The following is a 19,234-nucleotide window of genomic DNA, read 5'->3' as shown; positions in this document are numbered from 1 at the left end:
AGGCAATGTGGAAAATTTTAGTAGTAACATCAAAATTCCCTAACCGACGCTTCATATAATAAAATCTTTGACAAAATCATAATATTCATCAAAGTTGAGAAATCGTATAGCATCTTTGAATTCTTTTCACCGAGAGACAAATTTACAAAATTCAGATTGATATTCTACGCAATTATTAAAAACGGTATCCAAGTCAACAAAACTTGCTACAATCTAAAACCAGTAAATGGACGAAAAGTTTTGACACATCAGAAGGCCGATAAGGCCAGTCATCAATGAGACTAAATTACATAAAACAACTAAAAGTAAAACACAAAAATTCAAACATAGCTGGCAGATTGCCAGAAAATAGCCGCAATAGATTCTTAGATCGGCTGTCTAAAAAAAACAGTAAAAAAGACAGACCAAAAAATTCGTCCTTTCATTGAAGGCTGATCTGTTATATTTTGATTAAAAATCTGTATAAGTTATTGCTGCCTATATTAGCTGATCTCAAATAACCTTCATTTAGAGTGACACACACCCATTTGACCTTATCTCTTTGAATTAAAGTAAATAAAAGTCAATTTCAAAGTGAGGAAGTCATTTTTGAGAGTGAGGTAAGTCAAGTGTGACCAAAAATTTAATCACGCGCATGAACTAAAAAACTCGCTCCACTACGAGCGAAAAATGACGTCACACATGCAATTCAGTTGAAATTGCATGAACGAATGAACAAAAAGCGGCTGTGACGTCATATGGTCGTAACAAAAATCATGACGACGAAATAAAAAAAACCAAGAGAAGGCCAATAATAGCCTCAGCTATCGCTGTGCGGCTATTAATAAAAAAATAGTGTCAAACCAAAAATACAAAAAGATATCAAATGGCTGCTTTAAAGAGGCTCCATTACTTCACATTATAAACCAATTACCAGTCATTGATGAAGCTACACATGTCGGAAAAAACAACTACAGCAAAACACAAAAATTCACTAATATTTGACAAGCGCACAGAGCAAGCAATCCATAAAAATTATTAGAAACCAACAACATGAAGCCAGCATGAAAATATGTCATAAAGCAACAAACATTACCGACTGAATTTAGGAGAATTGCTTTCAAATGACCGGTGAGCTGCTGGCTTCGTTCGGCAGTTGCCAGCTGGGGTGTCGGGATGCTAACATTAGGGGGATGCCGTCAGCTTTAGATAGGGGGAGAGCTGCAAGTGGAGGAGAATGGATGTTGAAATTTTTTTTGAGAGGGGGAGGGGTGATTGAGGGGTAGAACTTTTAAGATAAGAGCCACCCTTGAAAATATGAAATTGTCTCCTCAAAATAGTTTTGGTGAATCGCATACTTAGCGACTAGATAGGCGTACGGCTCTAAGATAGCTTCTAAAATATTCAGCATTAAATATTGATAACCATTTCATTAACTCTAGAGACTATCCGACAACTTATCAAAATTGCTGATATCAAAATCTCGAAAAACATTCCATTACATCTAGAAGCTATGCAATAACCTAAAATCAAACCCTAGAAGAGGTTATGTGGCTCTTGAGGCCGGAGAAACCTAAAATATGAAAAAAAAACTCAAAAAACTGCAAGTTCCTTAGAAAAACTGCTAAATTTTGTGATAACAAAAGTTGAAAACTAATCCATGGCCAAGAAAAATTTTTAGTAATTATCAGGGAGGTTTTCTGACCTCTGAGGCTGAAAAACGCAGAATGACAACAAAGATAAAAAAAATTCAAAAAATAAATGCAAGTTTTGTATAAAAAAATGCAAAATTCGTGGTGTTGAAATCTTGAAAAACATTCCATTACATTTAGAAACTATACAGCAAACTATTCTCAAACCCTAGAGGTTCCCCGGCACTTCAGGCTGGAGAAACCTAAAAGCCGACAAAAATTTTCAAAAAATGAAAATTAAAACCTGAAAGAGTTTTATCAAAAAAATCGCTCAAAATTTGTCACATTAAAAACATGAAAGCTGTTCAATGCACAAGAAAAATTTTTTCAGTAACTTATTATCAAAACCTTAAGGACGTTTTCTGGCCCATGCGTCTGCAAAGATGTGATTAAGGAAAAGTAAATGTCGAAAAAAAAATTGCACGTTTTGTCAAAAGCTAAAATTCGTGATGTTGAAATATTGAAACCACTCCACTACCACTAAAAACTATGCAGTAACCTATTATAACACACCAGAGGAGGTTCCTTGACACCTAGGGTTGAGAAAGATGACAAACATTTTCAAAAAGCTCGAAAAAAATTGTGAAAATTAGTAAAATTGCGTCTTTTTAGCGATCGGTTGTTCGTCAGTAGCCACGGGGGGGGGGGATGTGGGTGAGGTGTCTATGGGTAGAAAAGGGGGTTGGCCACCAGTGGCCTGAGGGGCAACAGCGTGGTGGGGGATGTGGGGGCAAAAATGGGGGGGGTAAAAAGTGGTGGTGTCTTCAACCTCTAAGAACGCCGCTTCATACCATAAAAAAAGTCTCCAAAACAGTTTGAGCTGAAATACAGCTGAAAAGCTCTAAGAGCACTTAATGCCCTCTGGGCGCTATCTGTTTATCCCGTTTTTGAGAAAGAAAAGTCAAAAGCGTCAGACGAAAAATCGGTCAAGCAAAAATCGCATAAAAAAGACCGAGAGGACTAATATAATTCCTACGAACTTCGTTTGATAGCAGTTAAACACTGATTTTATTTAAAACTCCCACAAAACGAAAAGCAATTGAAGAGAAATGTAAAACTGTGATGAATGCGTCTAAACCGGTACTCAACCGGTCACCTGGTTAAATTTAAATTAACGTAATCGACTAACGTCGGGCGAATTGCTCTCAAACAAAAGGCGAGCGGTTGGCTTCGTCAACACCTAGCCACGGTTTAGAAAGGCTAGCTTTAGTTTGCTTTGACTCTTCAAATTTAGTTTTCTAGCCCTGTTAGTAAACGAATCCAATAAAAAAATCTGACAATTTAAAAATTTGCAAATTGCAAAATTTAAGAAAAAGCTTCCAGATATAGCAAGAAAAATGTTCAAACCTATTTTTGTCTCTGAAGTTACGTCAAGAAACCCTTCTGCAAGACTTGAAAAGCTTCGCTGGCTAGTAATGATCGTTGAATTCAGAAAAGACCATTAAAATTTAAAATTCTGAAAACAATTGCAAATTCTAACAAAATCCTGCTAGAAATCAAGATATTCAAATCTTCAAAACTATTTCATTGTCTCAGGAGACTATCTAGTATACCTATTTTAAGCGTTAAATAGTTTCACTGACCCATAAAGATCCATGAACTTAATAATTCACTAAACATAATATCCATAAACATAATATTTCACCAAAAATTTGAAAAAAAAATAAATTTCATCAAAAAATTGCTGAAGTTAGTCATTAAAATATTGATAACCAATCCATTAACTCTAAAAACTATCCGAAAATTTGTCATCAAACCCTGTCGAAGGTCGCTAGGACCCTGCTGCCGGAAAAAAAAGTTAAATTCAAGAACATTCATAAAACTGGAAAAAATTGAAAACATTTAAAAAATTGCTAAAATTAAAATCTTGAAAAACATTCCACTACTTCTAGAAGCTACGCAGTACTTTATAATCAAACCCTAGAGGAGGTTATGTGGCTCTTGAAGCTAGAGAAACTTAAAAAATGACAAAAAAATCCAAAAACTTTGAAAAAACTGCAAGTTCCATAAAAAAAACTGCTAAAATTTGTGATAAAAGTTGAAAACTAATCCATGGCCAAGAAAATATTTAGCAACCATGTATTGTAAAAAACTGCAAAAATTCGTGGTGTTGATATCTTGAAAAACATTCCATTACCGTTAGAAACTAAACAGCAAACTATTCTCAAACCCTAGGAGGTTCCCCGGAAATTGAGGCTGGAGAAACCTAATAGCCGACAAAAATTTTCAAAGAATGAAAATTGAAACCTAAAAGAGTTTAATCAAAAAATCGCTCAAAATTTGTCATACTAAAAATTTGAAAGCTGTTCAATGCACAAAAAAATCTTTTCAGTAACTTATTATCAAACCCTTAAGGACGTTTTCTGGCCCATGCGTCTGCAAAAATGTGATTAAGGAAAAGTAAATGCCAAAAAAATTGCACGTTTTGTCAAAAGCTAAAATTCGTGATGTTGAAAAATTGAAACCATTCCACTACCACTAAAAACTATGCAGTAACCTATTATAAAACACCAAAAAAGGTTCCTTGACATCTAGGGTTGAAAAACTCAAAAGATGACAAACATTTTCAAAAAGCTCGAAAATTGTAAAAATTAGTAAAATTGCGTCTTTTTAGCAATCGGTTGCTCGTCAGTAGCCACGGTTGGGGGGTGAGGGGTCTATGGGGAGAAAAGGGGGTTGGGCAACAGTGGCGTGAGGGGCAACAGCGTGGAGGGGGGGTTTGGGGGCAGAAGTGGGGGGGGGGGGTCAACAGTGGTGGTATCTTCAACCTCTAAGAACGCCGCTTCATACCATAAATAAAAGTCTCCACAACAGTTTGAGCTGAAATATAGCTGAAAAGCTCTAGGAGCACTTAATGCCCTCTGGGCGCTATCTGTATCCCGTTTTTGAGGACGAAAGGTCAATAGCGTCAGACGAAAAATCGGTCAGGCAAAAAATCGCATAAAAAAGACCGAAAAGACTAATATAATTGCTACAAAATTCGTTTGAGAGCAATTAAACACTGATTTTATTTAAAACTCCCACAAAACGAAAAGCAATTGAAGAGAAAAATAAAATTGTGAACAATGCGTCTAAACCGGTACTCAACCGGTCACCTGGTTAAATTTAAATTAACGTAATCCACTAACGTCGGGCGAATTGCTCTCAAACGAAAGACGAGCGGTTGGCATTGTCAGTACCTAGCCACGGTTTAGAAAGGCTAGCTTTAGTTTGCTTTGACTCTGCAAATTTAGTTTTCTAGCCCTGTTAGTAAACGAAGCAAATAAAAAAACACATTTTAAAAATTTGCAAAAAAAATTGCAAAATTTAAGAAAAAGCTTCCAGATTTTCCAAGAAAAAAGCTCAAACCTATTTTTGTCTCTGAAGTTACGTCAAGTAACCCTTCTGCAAGACTTGAAAAGCTTCGTTGGCTAGTAATGATCGTTAAATTCAGAAAAGACCATAAAAATTCAAAAAATTTTGCTAACATTTGCAAATTCTAACAAAATCCTGCTAGAAATCAAGATATTAAAATCTTCAAAACTATTTCATTGTCTCAGGAGACTATTTAGTATTAAGTATATATATATATATATATATATATATATATATATATAGAAAATTAAATTTCATCAAAAAATTGCTGAAGTTAGAGTCATTAAAATATTGATAACCATTCCATTAACTCTAAAAGGTATCCGAGAACTTGTCATCAAACCCTGTAGAAGGTCGCCAGGACCCTGCTGCCGGAAAAAAAGATAAACTTAAAAACATTAATTAAACTGGAAAAAATTGAAAACATTTTAAAAATTGCTAATATTAAAATCTTGAAAAACATTCCACTACTCCTAGAAGCTACGCAGTACTTTATAATCAAACCCTAGAGGAGGTTAAGTGGCTCTTGAGGCTAGAGAAACTTAAAAAATGACAAAAAAAATCCAAAAACTTTGAAAAAAATGCAAGTTCCATAAAAAACTGCTAAAATTTGTGATAAGTTGAAAACTAATCCATGGCCAAGAAAATATTTAGCAACTATATATTGTAAAAAAACTGCAAAAATTCGTGGCGCTGAAATCTTGAAAAACATTTCATTACATTTAAAACTATACAGCAAACTATTCTCAAACCCTAGAGGAGGTTCCCCGGCACTTGAGGCTGGAGAAACCTAAAAGCCGACAAATTTTCAAAAAATGAAAATTGAAACCTAAAAGAGTTTTATCAAAAAAATCGCTCAAAATTTGTCACACTAAAAATTTGAAAGCTGTTCAACGCACAAAAAAACCTTTCAGTAACTTAATATCAAACCCTTAAGGACGTTTTCTGGCCCCTTCGTCTGGAAAGGCGTGAAAAATGAAAAAAAACTTGCCAAAAAATTGAAAAAATTTGAAAGTTTTGTCAAAAAACTGCTCAAACTCGTGATGTTGAAATGTTGAAACGATTCCACTCCCATTAAAACCATGCAGTCACCTATTATAAAACCCTAGAGGAGATTCCTCAACACCTAGGTCTGAGAGAACTAAAAAAAATGACAAACAATTTCAAAAAGCTTAAAAATTGTAAAAATTAGTATAAAGTTGCGTCTTATTAGCGATCGGTTGTTCGTCAGTAGCCACACGGGGGGGGGGCGGTGGGGGTGAGCTACAGTGAGGTGAGGGATAACAGCGTGGTGGTGGGGGTGTGGGGGCAATAGTGGGGGGGTTAACAGTGGGGGTGTCTTCAAGCACTAAGAACGCCCCCTCACACCATAAGTGTAAGTCTACAAAACAGTTTGAGCTGAAAAATAGCACAAAAGCTCGAAGAGCACTTAATTGAAAAGCAATTGAAGAGGAGAATAAAAATGTGAAGAATGCGTCTAAACCAGTACTCAACAGGTCACCTGGTTAAATTTAAAATAACATAACCGACTAACGTCGGGCGAATTGCTCTCAAACGAAAGACGAGCGGTTGGCATTGTCAGTACCTAGCCACGGTTTAGAAAGGCTAGCTTTAGTTTGCTTTGACTCTGCAAATTTAGTTTTCTAGCCCTGTTAGTAAACGAAGCAAATAAAAAAACACATTTTAAAAATTTGCAAAAAAAATTGCAAAATTTAAGAAAAAGCTTCCAGATTTCCCAAGAAAAAAAAGCTCAAACCTATTTTTGTCTCTGAAGTTACGTCAAGTAAACCTTCTGCAAGACCTGAAAAGCTTCGTTGGCCAGTAATGATCATTAAATTCAGAAAAGACCATAAAAATTCAAAAATTTTGAAAACAATCCTGCTAGAAATCAAGATATTAAAATCTCCGAAACCATTTCATGGTCTCATGAGACTATCCAGCATACCTATTTCAGGCGTTAAATAGTTTCACTGGCTCATAAAGATCCATAAACTTGAAACATAATAATTCACCGAAAATTTGAAAAAAAATTAAACTTCATCAAAAAAATTGCTTAATTTAAATGAAAAGCTTCCACATTTCGCAGTGAAAAACCATTTTTTGTCTCTGGAGTTATGTCAAGTAACCCGTCTGCCAGACTTGAAACCCTTCGTTGGCCATTAATGATCGTTAAAATCTTAAGAAAATCTTGCTATATTCAAGGTAATCAAATCTTCAAAACAAATTTCATTGTCTCAAGAGACTTCAGTAACCCTATTTCAAGCTTTAAATAGTTTCACTGGCTCATAAAGATCCATAAACTTGGAACATGAAATTATTCACCAAAAAATTGAAAAAATTAAATTTCAACAAAAAATTGCTGAAGTTGGAGTCATTAAAATATTGATAACCATTCCATTAACTCTAGAAACTATAGGGCCCTGGTGCCGGAACAAAAAGATAAAAAATTCAAAAAGATTCAAATTTGAAAAAATTGAATATTTTTTTAAAATTGCTAATATTAAAATCTTGAAAAACATTCCATTACCTCTATAAGCTACGCAGTAATTTATAATTAAACTGTAGAGGAGGTTATGTGGCTCCAGAGACTAGAAAACCTCAAAAATGACAAAAACAAAAAACTGCAAGTTCCGCAAAAAAACTGCTAAAATTTGAGATAAAAGTTGGAAACTAATTCATGGCCAAAAAATATTCAGTAACCTTCAGGGAGCTTTTCCGACCTCTTAGGCTTAAAAAACGCAGAATGACAACAAAGGTCAAAAACTCAAAAATGCAAGTTTTGTCAAAAAAAAATGGTAAAATTCGTGATGTTAAAATGTTGAAACCATTCCCCTACCACTAAAACGATGCAGTCACCTATTATAAAACCCTAGGGGAGATTCCTTGACACCTAGGGCTGAAAAAACTCAGACAAAAATTTTTAAAAAGCTTTTAAAAAAATTGTGAACATAAGTATAAAATTGCGTGTTTTTAGCGATCGGTTTTTCGAACGTAGTCACGCGGCAGGGGGTATATCGAGGGGATTATGGCGTAGGAGGAGTGGGCAGAATTGGCGTTGAGGAGGGCAACACAGAGCGGTGGGGGTGCGGGCGATAGTGAGGGTCAACAGTGGGGGTGTCTTCAACCTCTTAAAAACAGCCCTTCACTAAGAACGCCCCTTCACACCATAAGTATAAGTCTCCAAAACAGCTTGAGCTGAAACAGCTGACAGGCTCTAGGAGCACTTAATGCCCACTGGGCGCTAACTGTTCATCTCGTTTTTCAGGACGAAAAGTCAAAAGCGTCCGACGGAAAATCGGTCAAGCGAAAAGTCGCATAAAAAGACCCGCAGGACTAACCTAATTGCTTCAAACTTCGTTTGAGAGCAATTAACAAGGCAGAATGGTATAAAAGTAGTTGAAAGTTGAATCTAAAATTTGCATCAGATGGTAAAGATGCTTCCAAAGACACTGGTACTAGTTTAGATAATTGAGACAAACACCTTCGATTGAGAAAAGCTGGAGTGAAAAATTAAAACTGCTTTGGAAAAGCAGCACGTGATCCAAAAATTTTTATCGCTCTACACAAGTCTTTTCACGCCTATTTTTCTCGTTCCCTCTCAAAATACAATGTGAACAGAAAACCACTCTTCTCTCTGGTTTCCAATTCGCTATCTGTTTGACCTAAAAACTTAGTTTTCACATGCGTCGGTAACTTTTACATCCTGTTTTAACTACACTCCAAAAAATTACCTATTAAAAAAGACGCTCTACCAATACCCCTTTTCGACTCATAAAAATAGGAGCGCTATAAAAGCCAGCTGAGATGAGGGCGGCTATTAATAATGAATAATGGGACAAAAGACCGCCAAAGTTGGTTTTGTTTATGTACAATTTTTTGAAAGTAAAAACACCTCAAGTCAAAAACTGAAGAACACAATGCCCGGTCCAGCCGAAGGCACTTGTCATTAAAACTGATTGCAAATATTCAAAACATAGATAGCAGATTGCCAGAAAATAGCCACAATAGCTTTGTAGATCTGCAGTCTCAAAAAAACAGTAAAATAGACAGACCAAAAAAAATTGTCTTCTCATTGAAGGCTGATATGTTATATTTTGATTAAAAATCTGTAGAAGTTAATGCTGCCTCAATTAGCTGATCTCAAAAAACCTTCATTTAGAGTGACACACACCCATTTGACCTTATCTCTTTGAATTAAAGTAAATAAAAGTCAATTTCAAAGTGAGGAAGTCATTTTTGAGAGTGAGGTAAGTCAAGTGTGACCAAAACTTTAATCACGCGAATGAACAAAAAAACTCGCTCCGCAAAGAGCAAAAATGACGTCACGCAAGCATTTCAAATGAAACTGCATGAACGAATGAACAAAAAGCAGATTTGAAGTGGCTGTGACGTCATATGGTCGTAACAAAAATGGCGACGACGAAATAAAAAAAACATAGCAGGACAAGACCTGTTGTACAATTCAAAGAATTTTCATTGACTATACAGAAAACTAGACCTAGAACGGACTATATTTGGATTGGGAAAATCATTTAAAAACAAACCCGATCCAAAAAACTTTTAAAAAGACAGTTAAAATCAAACTGAAATTGCCGCATGTTAACAAAAAACCACTATCAAGAAAGCAAATTTTTGTTCAAACACCGTTTTCTCACTACTTAAAAATTAGAGAAAAAAATTTCACGTCGCAAAAACACTCGCTTTTTCGCTCCACTGCCTGTTCCGGCGTGATCAAAATCACTACTACAATTTGACTTCAAAAATCATAATGTGTGAACAGATCTTAAAAAAACATAGCCGTAAGAATTCCGGAAACCACTCGAAGTGAAATTCCACTTAAAAGCCATCCAACTACTCATCAGAAAAAACCTGCCTCCACTAATTTAGGATTATCTTGAAACAAAACCATAATACAAGTACAAAAAAAACCACATCTATTAAAATATGATAAAAAATCTGATTGAATTTTGTCATAACTTGAGATCACGAAATAACTATCTCCACCAAAATTACCTCATCAACACAACTAGTTCCCAATTAAACCACTTATGTGAAATTTTAAAAAAACTTGAAGCCAAATCATGAAAAAAATAGCTCCTACAAACAACTTCAACTAAAAAATTGGAAGTTAAAAATATCTTTAATATTACAAAAAAAACAAATTCAAAGGCAAATTCTTTTCAGCCAATAGGATATCCAAATGCTCGCAAAACAAAAGGCAAGCCATAATAGGCTAAGAAACTTGTCTAAAGACCAGAAAAAAACGAACTGCAAGAAAAATAGTTCCAATTTTCGCCATTTTTCGACATATTTCTCAACAAAGAAAGAGCTTTATATCAAGAAAACTGTAGCCAATTGTAAACTAAAAATGGCTCAAGCAATAGGGGTCTTTTCAATGCCCATTTGAGGCAGTAAAACAAAACAAGTCAAAAATCGCAAAAATTAGCCCAAAAATCAGCAAAATACATGAAAAACCACCGCATTAGCATAAAATTCATATAAAATTCCAGAAACCTTCAAACCACTACCAAACCCAGCCTAAAATTAAAAGAAAATCATAACCAAACCTCTTAACCAAAAAATCTGAAAAAAAAACTAATTTAAAATGCCGAACGTGAACAAAAAATTTCGCTAGCTTACAGAATTTTTTTCCACACCTCAATTTCTCGCTCTCTAGAAAACAGCGATATGAACAAAAACCACTCTCTTTTCGCTCCGCTATTCATTTTGTTCAGCAACAAAATCACTCCAAATTTTTTCACGTGTTGCATTTCCTGCTTCAAAATTCACTCCAAGAAAATTGATTTAAAAAAGGACTTCTCCAATACTCCTCTTCGAGTCGTAATAAAAAAAGACCGCCCCAATTCAATTAAAATTCTTTGAATTGTCAAAAAACCAAGAGAAGGCCAATAATAGCCCCAGCTATCGCTGTGCGGCAATTAAAAATATAAACATCTAAAATAGTCAAATATTTACTTGAAAATTGGCAAATATGAGCAGCTTCAACCAATTCATTAGGCTCTCGAAAACAGTAATATCAATCCCAGAGGATCAAACATTAATACAGCTTCGACCGGAAACAACAGTCTAGTCGTAAAAGCAAAAGCATAACGCCCCTATCCAGAAGCTGCGCCAAAACTCCTCTTTGAGTCGTGCAAAATACAGCGCCCCAATACAATCCAATTCGTGGATTGTAAGAAAAAGGAGAGCGCCTAAATAATAGCCTTTGAGAGGCCGACGGCGGCTGTAAAGCACATTTTAAAAAAAAACGGAATAAACCAACCTAAGGTCTTGTATCTGTCGCTGGTGTTCCTTTTGTAAATGTGCCCACTGCTCGTGATGCCTGATGATCATACGGTGGGTGAGGTCTAACTCTACACTCCTCCTCTGCATCTCCTGGACAAACAAACACAACTTCTGTTTCACGACCTTGTTCTGATTTTAAAATGTATCTTTAGAAATTTTGAAAACCATTTTGTTATCCTCCAATTTGAAAAATTCAAATTGACTAGCATCGAACTCTAATCATTATACCGACGCATCAACTTTACTGTCATGTGCTTATCTTGATTGTGACGGTTATTTCTACGGGTATAACTTGGTGGCATTAGGTATAACTTAGGTATTAGGAAGTGAAGCTCATCACTATCACAGCAGTGCAAAATCTCTGCAATGTTTGGAAAAAGTAATATCGACCTCTACTTCTCCCGTGCTCAACATGTCATCTTTCAACCAACGTTCTATCAGCTGTTCTATTATCACGAGCTGAGCCTGGGCCACGCTATCTAATACAACCTTCTCAATTAAGCCGACGAGATGCCTATCAATTTTCTGCAAATCGGAAAGACAGACTCACCCCATTTAGCACCTCGTTCTCCAACTCAAGTTTCTCTTTGAGCAGCTGCTGTTTCTGGTTCCATATTCTCTCTTGCATTTGAGATGCCCATATAGCCTCTGCCTCCTCTCTTGATCTGGTAGTTTCTGTCTCCAAATTAGTCAACTCCTCCGAAAGCCGTTCACGATTCATTCCGAGAGCCTTCAAAATGGGCAACAATTATTAATCATCGATGAGAGCAATAATTGCGATACTTTTTTACTAATTCAGTTTCATTGCCTCACGAAACTCAAAACTCAATAAGAGCTGAACGTGAAAAAGTTTAAAAGTAGAACAGAATGGTTGAAATCAAACACCGTCATTATAAAGCTGCGAATGACTTCCTACGCCTGAATTAATAAAAACAAGGAACTTTCAAGTACAAAGAGCTGAAACTATGAAAAGGCTGAAAAAATTGTAGGACTAAATTAACTTCGCGCCTCAATCCTTGGCCACTCGACAAATTGAAGTCATCTATGTATCATGAAAAAAATTCTGCCAGCGTAACAAAACTCATGCTTCGGGATTTTGAAGATAAAACGCAGGATTAAAACCAAAAGACTAATCTCATAAATTAAAGATCATGTTGCTAGGGTATATAACGACTAAAGACATTTAAATATGAATTTTTAATAGAAAAATTTAGAAATATCCGACAAAATTTGTCCCACCTCCCAACAAAGAATGAAAACATAACCGACTAACGGCCAAGCGAGCAGTTAGCTTCGTCCGTAGCCAGCTTTCCCTCAGGGGGGCTAGCTTACCTGTGGGGGGTAGACCGAGTGGAGAGCGGGAAGAGGAGTGGGAGATCGAGTGTGCGGGTTTACGAGTAGAATGAGGCGAGGAGGATTAAAGAGTGGGGGTGGGGTCAGTGGACGGGTCAAACTTTTAGGTACCACCCTTCATCACGCATTTGTCTCCTCAACCGTTCCGGTGAACCGCGTAGTAAGAGACTTAAGGAGTGAGGCTACAAGGGAACTGCTCTCCGAGCTTTACCTGTTTATTCCGCTTTTGAGGACGAAAAGTTGAAAAGTCAGATGAAAAAAACGATCAGACGAATAGTTAGTAGTACGATAAAATGCATTAAAAAAGACGAGCACGGTTACTATAATTGCTACAAACATCATTTCAGAGCAATTAATAACATAGGTGCCAGATTGCCAGAAAATAGCCGCAAAAGCTTCGTAGATCTGCAGTCTCAAAAAGATAGTAAAAAAAACAGACCAAAATAATTTAATGAACAAAAAGCAGATTTGAAGTAATTGTGACGCCATATGAACGTAAAAAATCTTGACGACGAAATAACAAAACCAAGAGAAGGCCAATAATAGCCTCAGCCATCGCTTCGCGCCTATTAAACAAACAAAAATAAGAGCAATTAATCAAACATAACCGACTAACGTTGGGCGAATTGCTCTCAAACGACCGGCGAGAGGTTGGTTTTGTCAGTAGCTAGCCACGGTTTAGTGAGGCTGGCTGTAGAGTGATTCGACACTGCAACTTTTAGTTTTCTAGCCTTGATAGAAATCAAATAGAAAACAGATATTTTAAAAATTTTCAAAATATTGCAAAAACTTAAAGAAAAGTCTACCAATTTCGCAGTAAAAAAGAATGCTCAAAACCAGTTTTAGTCTCTGCAGTTTTGTCAAGTAACCCATCTGCAAGACAAAAAGTTTCGTCGGCCAGTAATGATCGTTACACTCAAGGACAAAAAAAATTGCAAACCTTAAAACCTTGCTAAAATTCATAATATTAAATTCTTCAAAACCATTTCACTGTCTCAAGAGGTTATCCAGCATCCCTATTTCAAGCATTTAATAGTTTCAATGGCTCAAAGATCTATAAACTTGGAACATGGTAATAATTTTCTGAAAATTTGAAAATTTAAATTTTATCAGAAAATTTCTAATGACTCCAGAAAGCTGGAGTCATTGAAATATTGATAACCATTCCAAAAACTATAAAAACTATGCAAAAGCTTATTATCAAACCCTGGAGGAGTTTCCTAGATTAAAAAAAAACCTTCAAATCAGATTGAAAAAACTTTAAATTATAAACATTTTTCGAAAAACTAACTAAATTCGAGATATTAAAAACTTGAAAAACATTCCATTACATCTAGAAACTATGCAGTAGCGTATTACCAAACCCTAGAGGAGGTTGTATGACTCTTGAGGCTGGAAAAGCCTCAACAATCACACAAAAATAAAAAAAACTCGCAAGTTTTATTTAAAAAAAACTCGCAAAATGTGATAAAAAAATGAACTAATCCATGTCCAAAAAAACCTTTCAGTAACTTATTATCAAACGCTACTCTTAGCGCTGCTCACAAGGCACTTCTTGTTGTTATGCTACAATCGATTTCATTTTAGCAACAAGCTTTACTTAGGAGTGAGAGCAATAGAGATCACTCCACAATGAAGAAGGAAAGCGTGAAAAAGTCACTTCCGAAGTCAAAGAATGTTCTAGAAGAAAAGCGAAAAATGGTCAAGCAAAAAATTTGCAGAAAAAAAGACCAACACGTTTACAATAATTGCTATGAACTTCGATCAAGAGCAATTAGAAAGATGAAAACTATTCCAAGGCAAATTAAATTTTTGTTGGCATTTTATTATCAAACCCTTAAGGTTTTCTGGCCCGTGCGTCTGGTAAGACGTGAATAATGAAAAATGAATGTCAAAAAAATGAAAAATTGCACGTTTTGTCAAAAAATGCTAAAATTCGTGATGTTAGAATGTTGAAATCATTCCATTACAAATAGAAACTACTATCAAACCCTAGAGGAGGTTCCTTGACTATCAAACCCTAGAAGAGGTTCCTTGAAATCTATTGTCTATCGCGACTTTGAGGACGAAAAGTCAATGCGTCAGACGAAAAATCGGTCAAGCGAAAAATCGCATAAAAAAGACCGATAAGACTAATATAATTGCTACAAACTTCGTTTGACAGCAATTAATTAACTATAAAACACCAAAAAATGGTCTAATAGGAATTTAATGGGAACGTAATAGAGGATAACAACAATAAAGACATACCTTTGAGATTCATAAAAAATGCTAAATTAACAAAAAGCTTAGCAAAAATATTACCAAGTAAAAATAACGTCTTCAAAACTAGAAAAAACTCATATAAATTAAATAACTAAACAATGAACAGGTTGAAACTCTGCCAGGTAACAACAATGAAATTCAGTGATCAATGAAATGTACAAGAACAATACAAGATATAAAAAATAGAAAATAATTTGAAAAAAATGCAGTTGTCGAATATGAACTGTAATTTTGGCAACAAAAATGAACAAAAATAAACAAACAGAGTGCAAAGATGAAGAAAGTGCAGTTATTAGACGATTAAAACCAGCTGGGGAAACCACCCGAGACCCGAATACCCTCTGATTTTAAATTAATTTCAAAATCGAAGACACCTAAAAGAGTGGGTGAAAAAAAAAGAAATCAATTCTTGCATTATCGAAAAAAGACAGTCCCAATAAAAAATAGGTTCTCTGAATTAAAGAGCAAGACAACTGCTCAAAAAACTATCCCATCGCCAACAACTACAACAATTCAATCAACAACTTGGATGAATGAAGGGACACACAACTGGCTTAAACGATTGTGAGGCAACGGTCGTAGGAAAATCTGGAAAAAATAAAACATCATTACAAGTCCTGAATCAATATTTAATGTTTTTTTTATTTACAATCCAAAAATTATTTACAAGCAAAATTCGACCTAACATTTAACAAGAAAAGAACAAGTCAAATTGCCGCACTTGGTCAAAATTGTTTCTCGGAAACAAAAACTGTGTACTTATTGGACCCTGAAGGATTTTGCTTTAATTTGACTTTAAAACAAAACAGACTACCGTCGTTAAATTGCTCCCGTGCGAGAGTCGGAGGTTGGATTTGGCAATAGCTAGCATCACGGATGGAGGGGAAGCGGACGTAGAGGGCAAAAAATTGCGGTGCGAGGTCCAAACCTACCAAGAATTTCAGTTGTCCTTGACGCCATTAAGTTCCGCTTCTATATCATTTTTTGTTGAACCGTACACTTATCGCCTGTTAGGGCTCTCGCAGAGCTACAGGGCATCTTTATGCTCTCGCGCTTTTTCAATTTATCCCGTTTCTGAGAACAAAAAGTATTATTGGCCAAGCAAGCTGAATAATATTTTAAAAATTGAAGGTTTAAGCCAAAATTTTGCATTAAAAGTCACAACTACAATAGTTGCTTCAAATTTCATCCAAGAACAATTATTCGTTCTTCAAACCCATTCCCTTGTTCGCTCCCCTTACTGCTTTGGCGCAACAAAATCCATGACTCAAATTTTATTTTAAATGATGAAATTTTGAGCGTTCTAAAAATTACTCATTATCTTTGCACTGAAGAAAAACAGAGAAAACCAAAAGTATTGTACTCTAGGTATCACATTCGCAGCTTTTAATTAAACAAAACTAAAGTGCCCTCCCTGTCTAGCCTCCAAAAGCCGCCTCATAGCAGCAAAACCATTAAATGAGCTCTAAATTATGGACTCAACAGGATTGCAGCCGGAATACCAATATCAGAAATATGAAAACCTTGAAGTCGAAAGACATAAAAAATCTTATTTCAACCACAAAAATCTGCAAATGCTATAAGAGAAATGAAAACGAAAACAGCTTCCAGCAAAACAAAATGGTACAAATAGCTTCAAGTACAATCCTAAATATTAGCTTCGAACGGTCAAAACGGCTTCTGAACGCACTAATACTTAATTCCAGTCTAGCAAGCCAACCATAAGAGAACTTAATGCCCTCCGAGCATTAAATGTTTACCCCGTTTTCGAGGACAAAAAGTCAAACACTGAATTAATCAAGAGAAAAATCGCCAAACAAAAAGACCACAGAACTAAGAAATATAAAAAAATTTGTTTGAGGTTAATTAAAAAGATTAAAACTCATTGGCAGAAAATATATTAGCACATAACCAACAAACATCAAGATTTGCGCTCCAAGGACTGGTGCGAGCTCAAATCTATTGCAGCCCTTGTCAATCGAGGGGGAGACTAAAATAAATCATGGCTGAAAACGACGTAAATTAAACCACTAATAAAATAAAAATGAAAAAATGTCTCTTCCGTTAATCTTTTTGAGCTGTGACAATTCGGAATGTACATTGAAACCCTAACAAAATGAAGAGTACTTAGATTGCTATTAAAATTTTCTGTGGGGAGATTTCAGAAGGTGATCCGCCTTTTCACCCCTCTTTGTTTAACCTATCATTTCACACCAATTATTTCATCACTCATTCTTTAAACCTCTATCATTTCCCCCAATTTGATTTCTATATATAATTGGTACTATTACCATAAAAAAATTGGCCCTGTCCCTGTGACTTGATATAAAGCTATCACAAAAAAACATGGGAATCAGTAATCTGCTATTAAATTTGAGAAAACATACTTGTACTGCCAATTGGTAATTTGTGGGGTGAAATGAAATGGTGTTAAGATACGCTCGGTTAGAACGACAACTTCAGAATGCTCTGAGAAAAATATTCTAAGCTACCGCAGTCGTAAACTGCAGCAAAAAGTCTAATGGAATGCTCAATGAAAACGCCAATGTGCGGTAAGTTTCAAAGAGTGACTAAAGTCAAAGTAGAAAAAATTACATCGATTTCGGCGCACTTTTCGCAGCTGCTCGGGGTCTGGATGATGTGCAGGGGTGGGGATTGGGGGGGGGGGGGGTTGTGAAGTAAGACAGGGGTGGGGGTCAACCTCTAAGAACCGCCCGTCACACGATAAGTATAAGTATCCAAAAGCTTCTGTGAATTGCATACTTGAAGAGTAGTGAGCCGAAAGGCTCTAAAAGAATTTAATGCCCGCTGGGTGCTACCTGTTTATCCCGTTTTTGAGGAAGAAAAGTCAAATGCGTCAGACGGAAAATCGGTCAAGAGAAAAATCGCATAAAAAAGAGCGACAGGACTAATATTGCTTGTTTGAGAGCAATTCAAATGTTAAGGGCGTAAGTAGCACTCGAAAACTCAAAACAAATTTTAAAAATTTTAACACAAAAAAGACGCGTTTAGAATAATTGCTTTAAACTTCATTCAAGAACAATTAATAACACTGAAATATTTAACGCTCATCAAATGACGTTCAAACATTCTTGAATGCTGAAAATTGCAAAACAATTTAGGCGCAGATCCGATACCACAGTTTTAGTAAAATGTCTGAGTATCACGCCTTCTCGAGTTATTGAATAATTCAGACCAATCAAAAACTAATTTTGTAAAAAAAGGCGAAGGAAAAAAGTGAAATTATTCATTAAAAATGGTCAAAACGAAAATTTACAAGACAATTGGTACAAGCCCAAACTTTGTGCCTTTACAAATGGATAGATGCGTCACGGGGGACAGAGTAGCCTCAGTCAGAAAAACCTCATGAGAATAAACAATGATATGAAATCGCTCTCAACTTCACTGCATTTTTTTTCGTATTGTTTTTGAAATCAGATTATTGATTTTTAACAAAGATCATTAGTTCTTGACTCGAAATAATGAAAGCATAATTCTCGGATGAGAGCACCACTCAGCAATTTCTCCGCAATTATACAACCAAGTTCATATCATCGTACAAAATTTCTCCTGTAATGTAAATTTTAATGATTTTCGTATAAAAGATCTTTGATTTCACATACCTCTTTTATTTCAGCCTCCTTGGACTTTTTGTATTTCTTCTGAAAGGCTTCAAACTTCTTTCGCTCATTGTTCTGCTGGTCTCGTAACTGCGTTTGCAACTTTCCAATACGCTTGTCTATGTCACGATCCTAAAAATTCACATACACAACTGCAATGGCAAACATTTTTGACTATCTTCACTTCAAATTCTTTTTTGTTACAAAAAGACAAAATCAGTTGTAGTTTTTAGTTTATTTATGAATGTTCGTATTAATTAATTTGAGCGTAAGTCACAGAATCTCGTTAATTAGTTAGTTAGTCCCACAATACATCTATTCAACTCGATTATGCCTCCATCATTCAAGCAAGTTCGAAAATGGATTACCAGCCGGTGTAATTTTAGGTCAACCATTGAAATTTACTTCGTAAAATTGTGGGGTGCTAACATTTGTCGTTCAGTATAGCATCATAGTAAAATTCATATTGAGCAGGATGCTCGTTCTCATTCCAGTTAACGGACTTGAATGAACTGCCTTGTGTGTGGGAAATTTTTTGATTACTCATCGAGCCATCTGAGATCGCTGCCAACCGAACGTTTCACTGGATAACAAAATCCTATGCATATATGTACATGCATCCATGCCTCAAAACTCAACATCCAACATTCTGATGAAATTCAAGAT

General features: G+C 35.6%; 2 protein-coding genes across 2 annotated transcripts in view; both read right to left on the bottom strand.

Moving 5' to 3' along the window:
- The window catches only part of LOC142339478 (uncharacterized), a 604,341-nt gene that overhangs the window by 274,923 nt on the left and 310,184 nt on the right, over positions 1 to 19,234 (bottom strand). The gene's annotated exons all lie outside the window — the stretch shown is intronic.
- Positions 1 to 19,234, bottom strand: part of LOC142339474 (serine/threonine-protein kinase TAO3-like) — a 70,072-nt gene that overhangs the window by 21,439 nt on the left and 29,399 nt on the right. Inside the window, exons 9-11 of the mRNA XM_075389517.1 lie at positions 18,572 to 18,700; positions 11,881 to 12,060; positions 11,308 to 11,420 (exon numbers count right to left, since the gene is read on the bottom strand). Of these exons, the coding sequence (XP_075245632.1) occupies positions 11,308 to 11,420; positions 11,881 to 12,060; positions 18,572 to 18,700 (422 nt within the window). The remainder of the gene's footprint in view (positions 1 to 11,307; positions 11,421 to 11,880; positions 12,061 to 18,571; positions 18,701 to 19,234) is intronic.

Source organism: Convolutriloba macropyga, chromosome 5 (genome assembly GCF_964194025.1).
Source record: "Convolutriloba macropyga chromosome 5, txConMacr16.3, whole genome shotgun sequence".
Lineage (NCBI taxonomy): Eukaryota > Metazoa > Xenacoelomorpha > Acoela > Convolutidae > Convolutriloba > Convolutriloba macropyga.
Note: the sequence above shows the minus strand (reverse complement) of the source record. Positions and strands in the feature narration are given on the sequence as shown.